At 39.2% G+C, this 17882-nt stretch overlaps 1 protein-coding gene across 7 annotated transcripts in view; it reads right to left on the bottom strand.

The window, feature by feature from the left end:
- The window catches only part of SHTN1 (shootin 1), a 163389-nt gene that overhangs the window by 40218 nt on the left and 105289 nt on the right, over positions 1-17882 (bottom strand). For all 7 annotated transcript variants that reach the window (XR_008318771.1, XR_008318770.1, XM_053305439.1 and 4 more), the window contains 4 exons: positions 9777-9923; positions 9015-9168; positions 5964-6063; positions 651-730 (listed from right to left, as the gene is read on the bottom strand). Coding sequence is in view for 5 of the 7 variants with exons in the window: in XM_053305439.1 (XP_053161414.1) it covers positions 651-730; positions 5964-6063; positions 9015-9168; positions 9777-9923 (481 nt within the window). In the remaining 2 variants the exon portion in view is untranslated. The remainder of the gene's footprint in view (positions 1-650; positions 731-5963; positions 6064-9014; positions 9169-9776; positions 9924-17882) is intronic.

Raw genomic sequence — 17882 nt, 5'->3', positions numbered from 1 at the left:
TCTATAATAAACCTGTTTCTCTCTCAGAACATTGAAAAATGTTTGCTTAAAGATATGTTTAAAAATTTAAACATAAAAGCCTGTTTATCTGTGAAGAACAGAAATACAGTAATGAATTTGAAATTCCTAACATAAACAAACCAGAAGATACAGCTAGATCTTTTGTAATTTGAACATACATTTAAAACAGTGACAGAACTAGCCATTTTTTATGTGAGTTAGGTAAGGAAACTACTAATTAAATAAGAAATACTCCCATGTTCTGGATTCACATTAAAACAGCATAGAGACCTGTGGCAACTTAAATATTAGCACATTTATTGTGCTTAAGCTCTTGTGGACCAGAACCCACTTTGATTAATGCATGAAGTGTTATCCACAGTTGACATACATGCCCACAGTCTGGCATGAACAGATGAAGTGAGGGTATGTCAGCGAAGAGAGCTGTAAGTGAGGCCAGGAGGTCTAGAAGTACAGGAGGAGGATGTATCACATTATTGTGTTGAGTCCAATGCAAATGTGGTTTTGTGGGAAAGGTCACATCATGCTCCTTGGAAAGTGTGTTTATGTATTTATAACTGCCTAGAAGGAGCAGGTTTGAAATCTTTGACAAAAAGAATCCATTTTGCTGCGAAGGAAATGAGCTCTACCTGATTCTTGAAGTGCCTTTTCTTTCTTGGTGATGCTGCTGTTTGGATGAGACTTCTTACGAATCATTGACATAAGGGACCTTGCACAAAGTTAAAATGAAGATAGTCACTCAGCTTTCTCTTGAACGTGACACCTGTACTTTCAGAATCAGCTTTAGAGCCCTTGGTTGCTTCTAGGGCCCTGTTAATGTGAGAATAATACAAGGCCACAAGCACTCCTAGGATTGGGGCCTTTTCATCTGACAAGTATTATGAAAGGAGCCAGCATTCACTGATGAACAGCTAGCTCTCTTGTTGACAAGACTGTTCAAATGTTTCCAGGCAGAGACAGAAATGTCACACCTCCTAAAAATACACCCAACGTATTATTTATTTTTCTATTGCTGTTGACAAGGCATAGTGCAAAATACTCAAGATCTGAATATTAAAAGGTAACATGGCACTGTGACATGTGTGACAAAATAAAGCCTTCTCACACAATAAAAAATTGAAGGGTTAGAAATGTTAACATGACGCATTGCTCTCCAGAGAACAATGTTACCCAGCAGGGTGTCTCTGTATTGTCCCCTTGTTTCAGCAGTATATATTTGCTCAAATAGGTCTACTGGTAAACAAACAAAATGAGAATGGAAAATAAAAACCCTCACAGAATATATGCTTTCTGTTCCATCCATAAAGCATGATATTAGTTTTAAACAGGCACTGCTAAGTCAATATTTGACCAAATATGAGGGGTTTGTTGTCAATGTTCATATACAAAAAGCTTTTAAGATGTCTAAAAGCGGGGGAAATGTATTGGTTCCAGGATGCCTTGAGCACCTTTTAGAATGCTAAACCACACGCAAATGAATAAATATACTCAGGGATCTTGAAACAACCCCAACTGCTTGTAGCATTTGGAGGGGAAACACATTTTAGAATGGCAAGAACTCTTTCAAAGTGACACATTAACATACTGATTAAATTGAAATTGACCAATTTTTGTTCTCCACATTAAACAATCAAACAACATGTACCCCCAACCATATTTTTTCATCCTGTGACAAGCCCAATCCAGTGGTAGTAGTGTAATGGCTGTTGCACATATAAGGAATATGCAGAAACAGTCAAACTGCATGTGCTCACAGTCTAAAAAAAAGAAGACAACAATCTTTCCCAACCAAACAAGTAAATCCAAAGATACACAATGGCAAAGCAGTGGAGGGGAAGCGAGAGACTTGCTGCTCTTCATTGCCTTCTTTTAAGACCGGATTTTTTCAAGCCTGCAAACAGGTTCACAAAAACTCTCTACCTTCCCACATATACTTACATTAGTAATTTGTAACACAAAGGTAAACAGCAAGCTGAAACCTCAATCAAAAGCCATGATCAAAACCAAATATATGAAAATAAATCTGTGTTAAAGGTAGAAACTATAGCTTTGTACATATACGACTGCAAATACAAACAATAATCAATATGTGCATATAAAACATATATGGTGAGTTTTCCAGATAATAACTTGTTTTGATACTTTATTAAACTTATGAACATGTTGAGGTAAATACAGATACAGTACTCAAAGGGGGGAAAAAACATATAGGATTGCTCAAGTGAAAAGTGAAGAGTCTACAATTCCCAAATGAAAAATGTGCAGCTGGATTCGTCAGGTTAACAATAGGACTGAATCAAAACCAACCAAATCACTCTAGTGGCAAATTCTCACAGGGAACTCTTTAGCACTCAAGGGGCTGGGGAAGTACCAGTCACTGAGCACCAATTTAGATGTGATTTGGAGATGCATGAATGACTTATGTGGACTGGGACCATGGCATGGGGAAAGGGTTTAACCCTCCCCCCCCATTCCCGGCCACAGCATAAGTCCAGAACACAGAAGCGCAATGCTAGGGCAAAGCACAGGAGAAAGGGTGAAAGTCCCCTCCCCTACACTCTGGCCCAGGTCCAAAGCAAGGGGCACACAGCTGCTTTCAGCAAAAGAAAAAGTTGCCTGAGATGTATTCGTACATGTCCAATTTCATATCTAGTTGGGTGTTTAGATTTAATAATTTCTTTCCCCCAAATTATGGTGGAAAACCAATTACGCATAACAATGGGTATGCTTTCTGTGAGAAAAATCATATTTACTAGGAATAACAGCTGTGCATTTTAGTGCCCAGAATGAGTGACATCCTGCGACAGAGTCATAACTTAAAGGAAGATGATAGTTTATGAACAATAAATAATCATATTGTTTTATTGTATAACAGTACATTTTGTGCAGCAAATGTTCTAAAAATAAGGGTTTACAATCATATCTATGTACACATTTCCACAAAATAATTATTCCTTATTAAGACATGCATTCAAACACAATGATCCCAACTGTTGTGATGTGCAGTCTATAATTATATTATTGTTTCCCCTTTTTCCAAGTTAATGTTCTGCCAATGCAAGTCTTATTAATATTTATTTATTTATTCATCTATCATATTTATATACCACCTGATATAGAAATCTCCAGGTGGTGTACAAATTAGAACATAATATAAAAACAATATAAAACAGTTAAAATAAAAATTCATAAAACAGATAAAAATAGTCTAATATGAGCTGATATTTTAACTGAAGCAATGAACTTGGAACATCTTCACTAAATTTTATTGCCACTGTTAATTATAAATCTTATTAATCATCTCAGTTGTTATACACCATTACCATACCTAGTGGTAAGGCAAAGTACCATTGATATAATGGGTTAAAAGTTGGTTATTGCCCATTGCCTGTTTAGAGGTACCCTTAGTTGCTGAGCTGCTAGGATGTCATTCTAGGGGGGAAATGTTGACAAACAGTGTAAGTTCTGGGAATTGCATATAAGGGCAGCTTCACAGGCAGTATCTAACACAGGATCCAAGGAGAGGAGGAATGGTGTACCATTAGCAACAACAAGGGGCAGACAGAGGAAATTAAATGGGAAGTGGGACTCAGAAATGGGAAATGAGTGTGGAAATCAGGAACAGAAGGCCCAAGGAAGCAGTAAGTTGAGAATAGGGAACTACAGAAAGAACAGTAAAGTGGAAGAAGCAGCAGTGTGCTGAAGAGAAGTCCAGAATCTATAGATACAGTCATGTGAGTGAACAAGGAACCAATGAGGGAGACATGGGGAAGAACATGCCCCTAGGGTATGTGAACAGAAGAAGGTTGTCAAAGGATGTATGGCTTTACAGCTAAACTGGTCTCTCCTCACCAAGCTAGACACAACGTACTCCTCACCCCCAAGCTTGACGTAAGAACTCAGCACTTACTGTGCTGCATTCTCTTAACCGCATTGGACTGTTTCTGTAATTGCGTTTGTGAAATCCTGAAGAAAAGGGACCAGTCTTGCTCTGCTTTCTATTTAGAAGGCATTTCATAGCATGTTTGTTATTGGCCAGACAGGTAGCATGTACTGAAGATCAAGAGCATAGTTCAGTAAGATGCCAAAGGATTTTTTAAAAAGGGATTTTGCTATCTAAAACTTCATAATGAGAGGCATTAGGAACAACTACAAATAATTTGATTATTCCTGGTCATTAAGTTGTAATTGTATCCAATTTGAGTTACTAATGGGATATTAGGTTAACAGTAAGAAATAACTGGATTTCTTTAAAAGATACTTTTAAAACCTTTGTTTTGTTGCAAGAAGCTGTGTAATTTTAAATTTGCTGATTTTACATTATGTAAATTTTTAACAACTCAACTGACATACTTTATGGAAGGTGAGAAAATAAAGGCAATTTGTAAGATTTCATTATTTTTCATCATGAAAGATAGTCACTTGATCTGTGAATAGATCAGATTCAAAAGAGACTGAAATGTGAAAACATGTCAGCCTTAACCTTGGAAGAATGCAATCTTTTTGTCTGAAATAAAAAGGCTTGAACATCAGCTCCATGAAAGTCCTGAAAAACTGAACACAGAAGCAATGAGATTTATATAAAATAACTGTTAAACAAGAGGTGTATTATAAAAGGCTGGAGAGGTAGAAAAGTCCAAGCAAGCTCTTAGGGCTCTTCTGGAAGAGAAGTAACTTGGTTCTTTCACTGACTCTTGGATATGTTCTATCTTAGAACTGAGTGATGACCAAGGTAGAATTGGAACCCCTTTCCAACTTATGCCATAACTTAATTGTTTTGCTAATGGAATAAATCAAGTTAGCAAGGATTTGGATATAGATCAGATCTTATGATCCATCAATCACTTACAGAGGTACTGTCAGATGTTTTCCTGGAAACACTTAAAATAATATCTATACTCAATCTGTATTTTTTTCAGATTATACTAAAGATATTCATTAAAGAAATGACAACTGTAAACTAAAATGATCATTTAAGGAAACACATCCTGTAAATCCAACTATTAAAAATAAGAAACTTATGGCATGCCTTCTTTTGGGCTTTAAGATCATGTGTGAATATTATTCTGCATTAAGTATTTCATAGGTTTAAAATGGATTATACTCTTACCTGGCTTTGGAATACCACAGAAAACCTTTTAAGAGATATAGTGCTGAGCACACTGGGACATGGTGTGCAAAGAATTAACAGAGTAACCATTCTCTTCAAATAGACCTAAATTACTCTGGAAGCAAATACAGCAGTTGGGTTGAGAAGAAAGATTAAGCAAGTCACATGAGGTAAAGAAAGGAAGAAACAGCAGATTTGCAAACAGGGATCTTTAGAAATTCGTGTGACTGAATCAGCTTTAATATGGCAGGACTAGCATAGGTGATCTTACAAACTGATACATTTACTGAAAGGGGTTTTTATTCATAACCTTCTGAAATAATAAACTCCAAGATAACACAATGGTGAATAATTTTCTGTGTTATAACCTGCATTTTTTCCTTTTTGTTAAAAAGCTACCACTTCAGTGTGTGCACCTTATAGCATTGATCAACAGAAATCTGCAAAATTTTGCTTGGTTTTTGGTAGTTAGGCCTTATTTATGGTTATCCATTCACCCAACTTTGGAACACAAACACAGAAATCAGAAGAGGAACTGCATCAGTCTCATTTTCCATTAGGTTCTGGAGGAGCCAGAAAACAGAAAAATACCGGTACGTGCTGTTTCTGGGCATGCCTGAGGAATCTATGGAAGTCCGGCCTTGTCTCACTATTTAAGAAGCTTTAGAGCAGGCAGAAACAGCAAAACAACTACCAAAGGGTGGATCATTCTAGATTCTGTCCCTTACTACACTGCAATCTTGCCCCAAGTTTACTGAACTACCTAATAGGATGCTGAAATTTAACAGTGAGGACCACATACTTTTGGCCAAGAGTTGCAATATATGCTTACTTGATAGGATTTGCAGGAGGAGGAAGTGGAGGTGGTGGTGGCGGAGGTGCGGGTGGTACCGGATTTTCTGACTGGTGTATTCGTTTCTGAAGTTCATCAACTGTACAAATAAAACGGAAACAGTAAACCCACAGCTAAAAGGCACTTGTATTGTGTAAATTAGAATTACATATTCGTGGATTATGCAAAATAAAAAGCAAACTGATGTTCACTATTCAATGGGCTATAATGGTATTAATACTCGATGCCATTGCTGCTTCTGTTACAATCCCCAATTGCTTGTTGTTGCCAAAACCAGATAAACATAAAAGAACACATGGAAGCAAGTCCCACATGTACATGTACATCTGATTACATGCCCCCCCACCGGCCAAATCAAATTTCAACTTTACAGAAATAACTTAACTTTTAAAGGAAAATAACAATCATGCAAACAATCGTGCATTTTTTGTGCAAAAATGTTTTTGAGGCTGAAAGAAGGCAAGCACCAAAACTGCTATCACTGAATGTTTTACAAAACAAGCAGGAGTCTATTTAAGTGTGAGAGGTCCAAAAGTAATCCCAAAATGGCTGCCAAAGCTGTATGAAGAATGTGCTATTCGTTTCTGAAAAACCCTCCTATATCAGGAGTTTGGCATTTTTCCAGTTAATTTTTCACAAAAGCATCCTGAGGCTAAAGCAGGTTTTGAAATAAATGCTTAATTTTTCTTAATTTTGGAGAAGGAAACACCATAAATCATTTTTTAAAACTCTTAAAGATATAGGCTGATATTCTAACTAATGAAGCAACAATGATGCAGTGAGAGCTACGTTCTCACAACAAGAGTTTGCTCTGAATGCACCCAGAGTGTTTTTCATTGATTTTCCCTGCCTCAAGAAGTGGTCTGTGCTCTCAAAATATATGTCCCTGAGGACTGTGTGATCCTAATGGACATATCTTTGGAAGTCACAGAGCACTTCCAGAGGCTATCAGCAAAAATTGCTCCTCTGTTCCCCACACATGCTGTGGAAATAAAGAAGTCTCTTGCCACAACCCTGCTTCATTAGTCAGGATGTCATCCACAATCTTTGCCTTTGCCTTCTGAGTTTACAATGCATGATTGAGAGGCTATTAGACAAGTCGTAATAGCCCTGATTAGTACACAATCACAAATGCTATCAGGAACCCCACCCACATACTGAGATGATTTGAAAGCTCACTTCCTGGCTGTCCACAAGGACAATGTTTATCTTAAGAGATAAATGCTGCAACTTGGGATGGGGGTGCGGGGGCTTTCTGTGACAGTTGGAACTATGCATATGGTTACAGAATATCTGTGGAGGGCTTTTTATTTGTCCCAAATAAAATAGATACTTTTTCAAAGCATCATATGATTGAAGTTAAATAGAAAACTATTGACAGAAGCACAGTTGTTCTTCTTATGGTTCATGGCTTCATCATATCAGTTCTTACTGCTACACAGTTCTATGCTTTTGAGCTAGTCTATCTTGCTGAACAGAGGCAATTTAAAACATTGTCTAAAAACCTGTACTTAGACCACTGTGACACCAAGTAGAAGCAGCAGCTTTAGCTCTTCAAAAGAAGATGGTGGCTTTGCATAGATTATTGGCATTGTATAAAGATTACCTTTATTCTGACCTTATTGACCCAAATAGAAGGTGACTCTGAATGTAAGACGACCCCCTTACAAAATGAAGCTTAAATACAGGTTATACCTGTATTTACCCAAAAGCAATAGCACTCTGAATTTAAGATGAACCTCCAATTTCTAACATCAAAGAACCTGGGGGGAAACCTAGTCTTGGATTCAAGTAAATGCAGTATTTCCTAAGACTCTGCCTCAGTGGACACATCATATCAAAATCCCTGACAAATCCTTCGTCAATTCTTCCATATCACTTTTTGATATAACAAACAACTACTATGTTTAGCAGTCAGGTTTTAGCTGAGCGTCCCAGCTGGTAAAGGAGGCCATCAAGTTGAAATGTAGTCAATACATTTGTTCAGGTAACTCATTTCACATCCTATAGCAGTTTCTGAGTGAGTCACCTTGGTAATTTCCATAGGTTTTCCAGTCACTTTACAAGCCTGTGATTAATTTAACACCCAACACTGTAAAACAGTTTTAGGACCTTGCATAAAGGCATTAGTATGTTTTTCTTTTGACATTTTCCATCCACATAATCCAGCTGCTTTAGGATAGTTAAACAGTACTTCCCCTGCTGGTAACTGTATTTTGAATTTATTAAGAAATGGCAATCTTAGATAAAGAGTAGTAAATTACAGTTTTTAGCATTTAATAGGTACGATGCTGTAAGCTGGTCAGGCACCATTCTGGCAAATAAGTCTTTGGTAACAACTAAATTACAGTAGTTGATCTATACTGTATGTACTCTAAAGTGATTTTGTCAGTGTTCCTGATGTCTTGCTTTAGCCTACAGACTGGACAAATAATAGCCAGCAAGTCAGACAGTTTCTACAGTCAGATAGTGAGGGGTAAATGTTTAGCCTGATGTGCAGGGAATTAGCCACACAGCTCCCATGGATTTTAGCCATTAACACCCATGGGAGTTGCAACGCTAATTCCTTCTGCATAGCTGTCAACACAGCATTTGCTTTTTAAAATGTCAGTCACATAAAGGCATATAACACAAGGTGGGGTGGGGGGGACCCTCCACATGTGTTGGAGCTGTTGCCTCCCAACACACTGTGTAAGACCGAATAATTTCTTTGTATATCAAAACATTTTCTGAAATATTGTGTTCCGTTAATCTAGATATCTAAAACAGTGAATGGTCTTCACATATAGCTGAGAAATAATAACAATGCAAACTGCAATACTACATACAGACTGTCTAAAAAATCTCATTAAGTTGCCAATATGGCTTGAAGACGCCAGTTATCCAATATTCTATGCTGCAAGATCCAAATAATCATTATGCAATGGATGGTCTTAGCTAATTTCAATGAAATCACATTTAATCCCATTAAGTCTGCATCTGTAGTATTAATGAACAGACATAAAATCTCTGTTGTATTTCACATTTTACCTGAATGCTTTAGGTTTTTAACTTTTTCTTCAGCACTTTGACACTTTTCTTCTAATTCTTTTTTATCTTCTTCTAGCAATTCCAGGTGTTGTTTAAGGGATTTAATCTCTTTATGCAAGACTTCATTAGCTAGCTGTTCCTCCAAGTCCTCAACCTGCCATTGACAAACATGCAATTACAATGAAAATCAACTGCGTTAAGCTGTGCTGGATGTCGGCCAGAATGTTTATTAAGATCATGGTGGGTCTCCATATGTAGCTGGTGGCTTGATAAGTGGTAAGTTAGGCAGGCTTGGTGGGAAAGCATGCAAGTTCAAATACTGCTACCAACTAGACCGATATGCCAGAGGCGGATGGCGGGGGGCGTGGATTTCCACGTTTAGGATTGTTTCTGGAAGAACCATTGCACAGTGAAGGAATTTGCTTCACATGCAGAAAGTCTCTGTTTCAATCCCTGGCATCTCTAGGCAGCACTGGGAAATACCCATCTGGAGTCACTGCCAGTCAGTGTAGACAGTACAGAGTTAGATGGGCCAATGGTCTAACCCGACATAAGGAGTTTCCTATGTAATCTGTGAAGGACTACAATTCATTTGTTACAGTCTGTACTGTTGGGAATAGAGATTCCCAACGTGGGAAATCAGTGTCTTTTTAACGTAACAATTTACAACACAAATAATCTTCGGCTCAAGACAACATATTGTGTCCAAATAAATAAATAAATAAATAGCAACATGCCCCCTGTTGAGAGTATAATTCTTACCTTTTGTTGATGTTGCAATCTCTCTTCCTCCAGCATTTGGTTCAGCTTCACATTTTCATCCAGAGCTTTCAAAAGCTGTTCATCGGGGCTAGCATTCTGAAGTAGGAGCTGACTTTGTCTTTTCAGCTTATTTTGTTCAATAAACATCTGCCAAATAGGACCATACAAATTGCAAATGTGGCTGTTAAAGTCACATGAATGTATTTGCTCTCAATATATGAAAAACAGGTTATACTGTCTTCTTAAAGCCCAGGTGACCAGATGCATACTGAAATGTTGCTAGCTCCTCTGTCTAGTCAATGCCCCAGCTTGGCCAACGCAACTTTCATTAGGTTGATGAGAGCAGTGGATGAATGGCCTATACCCTCCCTACGTAGCCATCCACTAGCTTTACCCCAAAGGAGACTAAGAGGCTATTCCCACGACCAGCCAAAACCGTGCTAAGGGAGTCCAATTCTGTTTTGGCTGGTTGTGTGCCACCACGGGAGCCCTCTAAAATGCCCCCCCCCAATGAGATTAGCGGAGCGAGCATTCTGCTAACCCTGTTTTTGTGATCATGAGTCACCATGGTACAGCTCTATGGTGTGGCGACTCATAAAGAGACCCGACTGAAAGGCTACAACAAGCCTCCCAGAGTCGGGGAGCTCCCCAGAATGCTGTGCATGGCATTATGGGACTTCTGGGGGCCAATCCCTGCGGCCCCAACCAGCTCTATGACAGAGCTGGTAATCGTCTGGGCAGCCGATCCGGCCGATCAGGGTGATCTCCCTTCTTGTGTACAGGGACAAGCACAAGCCCTCATGGTGCTTCAAACTGTTCATGAGGCTCTTCTCACAATTAGTGAGAAGAGCCTCTAGGGGGTTAGTGGGGAAAGCGAGCTTAGCCCGCTCTCCCCACACATGAGCAGCAGTCTGCTCAGGGTGGCCCATCTGGGCCTGTGCAAGTGTGCTACTCAACTGCACCTTCACACAGTAAAAAAAAAGGAAAAAAAGAAAATGAAAAAAGGTGTGCTTTCAATATGCACATTCACTCATTTCCATAAACAGAGATAAAATTACATGAACAAATGGTAGTAGGTGCACCAGTTCTGAAATTAACTAGAAATTCTCCATATACAATTGAAAGACAGATGGAGTAAAATGCTGGGCAGATCCTGGCCCCTTGAAGAACAAAACAGAATGGGGGGAAATATGCCTATCCCCCCCCCTTTTTTAACTAAAACTCCATAAAGCTTTTAAGTTTAAAAAAATAATTCCATTCATTCTGTTATCAAACTGTACAAATATTCAGTGAAGGAAATTAGAGAGTCAGCAGTTTCATTTATGCAAGAAATCTGGGGAATACCCCAAATAACTAGCTAATTAGATGTCTGCATGGTAATGTGGACATGAGATTGTATGGAAAGAGACAGTGGCTGACATAATCTGCAGCCCTCAAGTGACAGAAAGAGGGCTGCATGTTCACAAAGAACCTTCTGTGTCCCTACGCTAAAGGCTTCTTTGCATGGCAGACTGGGTGCAGAGGGGGAGGAGACAGCAATTTGTGTGTCTCTCCCCACCCTCCAAAAGCCTTTCCCATTTGTATAAATCGGTTCCTGCAGGTAGAACAGTCTTCAGGAACAGATTTGTTGAAGTAGAAAGGGCTTTGGAGGGAGGGGAAAGACACAAAAATTCTCCCCTCTATCTCTGCACCTGATCTACTGCACAAAGAAGTTTTCAGTCCTTCTGACACAGGAAAGCTGCAGATCATGTCAGCCAATGTATTTGGATAACCAGAACTGGATAGAGTTCAGACTAACTTGGCCATCTGTTATACTGTAACTCTAAATTAATCTGTGTTTTCCATTCAAAGGATGGTACTTCAATATATGAACTTTCCTGTAATAAAATCCCACCTAAATCTCTAAGTGGCTTCAACTGGAGGCTGTTTGTTTTATAACACTTATATATTTTGCTTAAGATTTGTATATTGTGTTCCTTTATTTAGTTGAATTGATTTAAGAATTGCCATATAGTATGTGATGTCCATGTTTTTGTTGTGAAGTTTTCATGTGTATTGATTACAATTCATAAATTTTAAGGTTCTGGTTTTTTCAAAAACTGTAAAATACCCACAAAAAAAAAAAAAAGGAAAAAAGGAAAAAAGTTAACAGCCAAGAGATACAAGATTAGGACATATCCTAATCCTAAGCAAATCAGAAGGAGAAGAATTTTTAAAAAATCAATATGCCAGACATAAAACAGGTATTGCCTATTGTAAAGGAGAAAGGACCTATTGTTTATGCACGGAAAAGTAGTTATTTAGAAATTACTGAGAAATTGATCTACAGTGCAGCAAAAAAGCAATGCATTTTAAAGTTACAGTATTAGAACTAAAATGCTCCATTATTTCTTATTTTGGTCTCATGCTGTTTATTTACCCGCTAAAATTATAGCTACAACTGGCTGGCTGATAGATTATTACTATCCCTTATGTAACTTAATAGCATGCCATTAAACAAAAAGCAAAATCAGATATCTGGTTTTTATGTATAAGAAAAACCCACCCATCATTTTGAACAGGTTGTATTTCTGGATCTATTAAGAAGTGATCAGTGCTGAGTGCAGTTATATCACTAATTACCTGTTTAGAGATGGTGAGGGGAAGAGAAAAAGGAGTGCTAGACAGACCCTTATTTTAAAAAACATTTTAGAAAATGTTATCCTTTTCTTTGTAAAAACTACAAAGCATCTATGTTGCAGGCCATTTTTGCTTCTACCTAATAGGTGAACAATGATGATAATGTGCATTGTACCAATCATACCTTAGAGAGGTAGGGCGCGTTCCCCCACCCATAAGAAGCAGGTGCACTGCCTTCTATTGTATGTTCACAGTTCCTCAGACTGGGGTCCATATTGAAACTAGACCACAGCAAGAATAACCCTAATGTAGTAGGATCAAAACTAGTTAGCTGAAGGAATCCATTGAAGCAAAAGTATACTTATAAATATGGGCACTGAGGAGGGTGATGATAAAACTATACTTTGATGACAAAACAGTACCCAGAATGTTGGGGGCAATATGCTAAAATCATTGTAAACCGCTTAGAGAGCTCCGGCTATAGAGCGGTATATAAATGTAAGTGCTATTGCTATTGCTAAAACAATACTAAACTAATCTGTTACATACATTATATGACTTGTGTATAACATGGTGGAGATCTCATTATTTCTTATTTGCTTGATATAAGAGATTCCAGTAGACATTGGAGCTATTCTGACGATCAGTGGAAAGCAGGCTGATGGGTGCTTAGGGTGCTTAGCCCACTTTTCAACGATTGTGAGACTCACCGGGCTCACAGCTGAGCCCGGTTGAGTCAAAGCGGGTCACCAGCTTTTGTAGCCCTCCCCTAAGCCTGGGTTAGCGGAGTGAGCGCTCTGCTAACCCGGGCTTCCCAATCATGAGTAGCCGCACCATGGCTACTCATGAGTAGACCCCCAGAGGAAAAAGCTGCCTCTTGGCTCCAGGCGTCTCTCCAGTATGCTCTGCGCACTCATGCAGGGCATACTGGAGCTTCTGGGGGCCATGAGGCCCCCAAACTCCCCATCCCCCGCCGGCTCCGTCATGGAGCTGGCAATCGTATGGGCGGCTGATCCAGCTGCCCAGGGCTCCCACCCTGATCGTCTGCGAGGAGAGCGGGCTTAACCCGCTCTCCCCGCTTAGCTTCACAAATCGGGTCTCACTGATCGTGAGACCCGGCTCATTATTTATTTTTGGTTCTCTCTACTGCCTTGCCACAATAGATGTAATTCAGATGGAACTGAGTGTGATGCTCAGTGTCAGCTGCGAAAGTAGGGAGGAAGTCCCACCACTGCCACTCACCACCTCCTGCCAGACACTCACAGTTACTGAGCCATTTGTGTGAAGGGGAAAGTGCCGTAATCATAATGACTGATTCTTCCATGATTCTTCCTGGATCACTTGAAGCTGCCACTGACAGAAGCTCCGGCTATCACAGTTGTGGCACTTCTTCCTTCACACAAATGGCGCCATAACCATGAGCACCCAGAAGAAGGGGGTAAGTGACAGTAGTGGGGCGGGGCTTCTTTCCCACTTTCACAGCTGGAACTGTAAGCAATGCTGCACTTACATCTGAATAGAACTTATGTGTCAAGTAATTTATGTTCTGCATATAAATACTTGTCCCCAAATGATGTGCCTTCATGCATTAACATTAACTTATTTAAGATGCATAAAACTGCACACACCACCTCTGGCACATTTTTTTACATTACTTTTGGCATATTTAAAAATAGCTTTAGGAGACCCAACAACTTCAAATTCGTTGCAGGGCTTCCACCTCAAGACTGTTTTGTTAACTGTTGTTGGTATCCCTTTACATCACAGAGAAAACATCCGGATACCTTTCATGGCTCTAGGAGACATTTTACGTTTTGGAAGGATGTTCTTTCTCTCTGAAATAGGAATAACAGAACATTAATTATGTTTTTATTTTTTTCTGATTGTCTTGATAGATATCCCCTGTAATGTTAATATCCTTCTGCATTACTGTTACTTTTTGTTTGTGAAACTGCTTTCTTTTCTTTAAAAGGATAGGTGAAACTGGTTAATATTAAATTTAAAAAGAATAGCCAAAGATGTCTGGAGAACCAAATTAAGGAAAAACATATACACACAAGCAAGGCTTGGATGCTTCATCTTTGGACATCATTTTCACTGCCTTGCTCTTTGTTTTTCTCTGTACCCAACCTCCTCTGCAGTGTGCTGCATTTCACCCACACTGCTCAAAACAAAGGAGAAGCATATCATGTTTTCCTTAATGTTCCTAAAATGTCCTGAACATTTTCCAGTTAATTATCCCTAGGAAGTGTATGAGAGGGTATGTGTTACGGATTTTTATTTTTAAAAAATCCAATTAAAAAAAATTCCACATAAAGCTTTGAATGTGTTTCAGCATAACAGTTAAAGCACATGGAGTATCTTCATTGATTCCTCCCCTGCCACCCCATCTAGTATTTAAGTTCAACTACTTGGCTACTTCAAAAACCTTTGAAATAGTGTGGGAAATTAATATGGTGTAAGTGTATTTTTGCTGCGTACATGGGTCAAATAACATGCCAAACCAGATAATCTATTTAAGGCATCAGGAAAATTTATATAGTAATAGGGTGTGTGTGTGTGTGTGTGTGTGTGTGTGTGTTGGTGGTGGCAGCAATAATGCAAATTATATGCAAATATAATTTGCAAGAAAATATAATTTGCAAGAAAATTTCAAGAAAACTCACAGCTAATCTTCATTAACTCCATGTAAGCCCACTTCTTAAAACATTCAGTGATTATTTTAATTAAGGTTGGTTATGGTGAAAGAGAAAAATAGTGGCTTACATACAAAGAGCAGGCATGCACACCCATTCTGTGTCTCCCCAAAGCACACCTATGCTGCTGAAAAGCTTGGAAACTCTCTGTTGATACAAATACCACCCCCACCCCCCAACACCCACACACTGGGATACTCAGTTTATTTTTATTTTTTTAAAGGAATTTTTGAAGTGTTTAGATTCTTTGGTGTCTTCATTAAACACCTTCATTTCTTTTGTTCATTTTGATGCCACTGCTTTGCGGGTGGGAGTGGGGAATTAGTGGCATCCCATGTGCCAACTACACCCCAACCCAAAAGCTACTGGGTAGTCAGTTTATGTTTTAGGAATTTTTGAGGTGTTTAGATTCTTTGGTGTGTAATGAATCCTCATAGGAATTCATTATGAGGAGAGATTATTAGACACCAAAGAGTCTAAACACTTGAAACAATTCCTAGAACATAAACTGAGTAGTACCCCACTGCCTTGTGGGTGGGAGGGGGGTGTAGTTGGCACATGGCAGTTGACAGTTGCCACTGTCCAAAGACAGTCAAAATGAATAGAAGAAATGAAGGTGCGTAATGAATCCTTATAGGGATTCATTGAGGGAAAGTTATTATACACCAAAACATCCAAAAACTAAATAGTGACCATACATTTGGGTGGATGGGTGTAATTGACACATGATTGCTACTTAGATAATAAAAAACAAGCACATTGGCGCTAATCATGTGCTTAATGTAACATGGTTATACATAAATTGTGGTTTATTTAAAAATAAAAGCAGAAGCTTTCATTCTCCTCCTCTCCTGGGTGAAAAAGGAGTGGGCTCCAAAGCTCACTTTGAGGCTATTCACATGATGGAGAAAATTGGGCTAGCGGAGGCTAGCCCGATTTTCTCCCATCGTGAGAACCACCGAGCTCGGCTGCGAGCCTGGTGGTTCTTCAGCGGGTAACCTGCTAAATTACCCCTGCCCTAAAACCAGGTTTGCGGAGCGAGCGCTCCGCAAACCCGGTTTTTTGAATTGTGTGTTGCCACGCTGCGGCTCCACGCCGCAGCAATTCATGAGTAGACTCCCGACTGGGAGGCTTAAAAGCAGCCCCCCAGCTTGGAGGTCTCTCCAGCATGTCCTGCGTGCTTGTGCAGGGCATGCTGGAGCTTACGGGGGCCACATGGCCCCCGATCCTCCCAGCCCCCGCCAGCTGCATAACAGTGCCGGAGGTGTGGGTGGCCACTTCGGCCACCCGGAGCAGACAGCCTGCTCGTGTGCAGGGAGAGAGGGCTAAGCCTGTTCTCCCCGCTAACCCGCCCCAGGCAGCTCCCACTGATCATGGGAACCGCCTCACTGTCTATTAGTGATAATCTAAACCAGATTGGAACAGAACTTTCTCCAAAGTGATATTCAAAAGATGTTTTAGGGTTTGTCCAAGGAGAAACTGAAATTGGAAGAGGTTCAGAGAGTGAACTTCTCTGAGTGGAAGCTTCTCTTTTACTTTTGACTAAATCGCAGTACATACAAACTTGAAGAACAATCATTTATTCTAATTACCTGGAGGCAACTTTAATCCTTACCTCCTCCACAATCCTGAATAGCATAGGCCCCAGTTTGACTGCTACTTAGTTAATAAAAAAAACCAAGCACACTGGTGCTAATCATGTGCTTAATGTAACATGGTTATTCGTAAATTGTGGTTTAGTCAAAAATAAAAGCAGAAGCTTTCTTTCTCCTCCTCTCCTGGGTGAAAAAGGAGTGGGCTCCAAAGCTCACTTTGTCTATTAGCGATAATCTAAACCAGATTGGAACAGAAATTTCTCCCAAGTGAAATTCAAAAGATGTTTTAGGGTTTGTCCAAGGAGAAACTGAAATTGGAAGAGGTTCAGAGAGTGTTTCAGATGGTTTCTCCATATCCCAACTCTGACCTTCAATGACATACACAGGTTGGAGGGGAAGTTAATTCTTTTATTTAAAAGTATTTTAAATAAAGTTATTTTAAAATTATTTTTGGAGATGTTCAGAATGTTCACTATACTAACTGCAAAATCACATGTTCCTGTTAAATTGTCTTGGGGAAGAGGAGAGAATGGGAATTGCTATACTCATTTTATTTTAATAGCAGATATCTGTCATGTAGGACTACAAAGATGACAGTACTTAGAGAAATATGAGGGTGGGGCAGGAAATAGAAGAGGAAAATTTCATTGCCTTGCCCATCCTTTTCCTCAATCTTCCTGTAAGTAACAACGGTTGCATATACAATCTAATATGTACATAAAACACACTTTTAAAGTGCAGTGCCTATATTTGTATTGTTTACTTAGGATGCCCTTCTCATTATGGGTTCCTGTGCAAGTACTTGGCCAACATTCTGTTTACCTTAGCTGTGAACATTTGCATACAAAAAGGTCAAATGCTGTTATCACTTTTTCCTAACAGGAGAGAAAAAGTGTTTTAATTCCAGACAGCCATGACCTCTTTGTACAGAAGATTTGCTCCTATTATGAAATTGCATGCTATTGATTCAGAGATATCAATTGGCTTTATTAATGATGAGCTCTACAATAACTCTCATTTAGATGCATTAACGGCCTTTGGGTTATTTTGTAACAACTATTCCATTAAGATATGGCGTGTCTCTAAATGGATGGAAAAAACCTGCACTTATAAAGAGATTCTTATGTGTAGCCTCATCTGCACTGGCAAAAAGCTACTGTATAACTATAATTAATATAAAACTCGGGGACCCCAAC

The sequence above is a fragment of the Hemicordylus capensis genome, chromosome 3 (assembly GCF_027244095.1).
Source record: "Hemicordylus capensis ecotype Gifberg chromosome 3, rHemCap1.1.pri, whole genome shotgun sequence".
In the NCBI taxonomy this organism is placed as follows: Eukaryota; Metazoa; Chordata; class Lepidosauria; order Squamata; family Cordylidae; genus Hemicordylus; species Hemicordylus capensis.
Note: the sequence above shows the minus strand (reverse complement) of the source record. Positions and strands in the feature narration are given on the sequence as shown.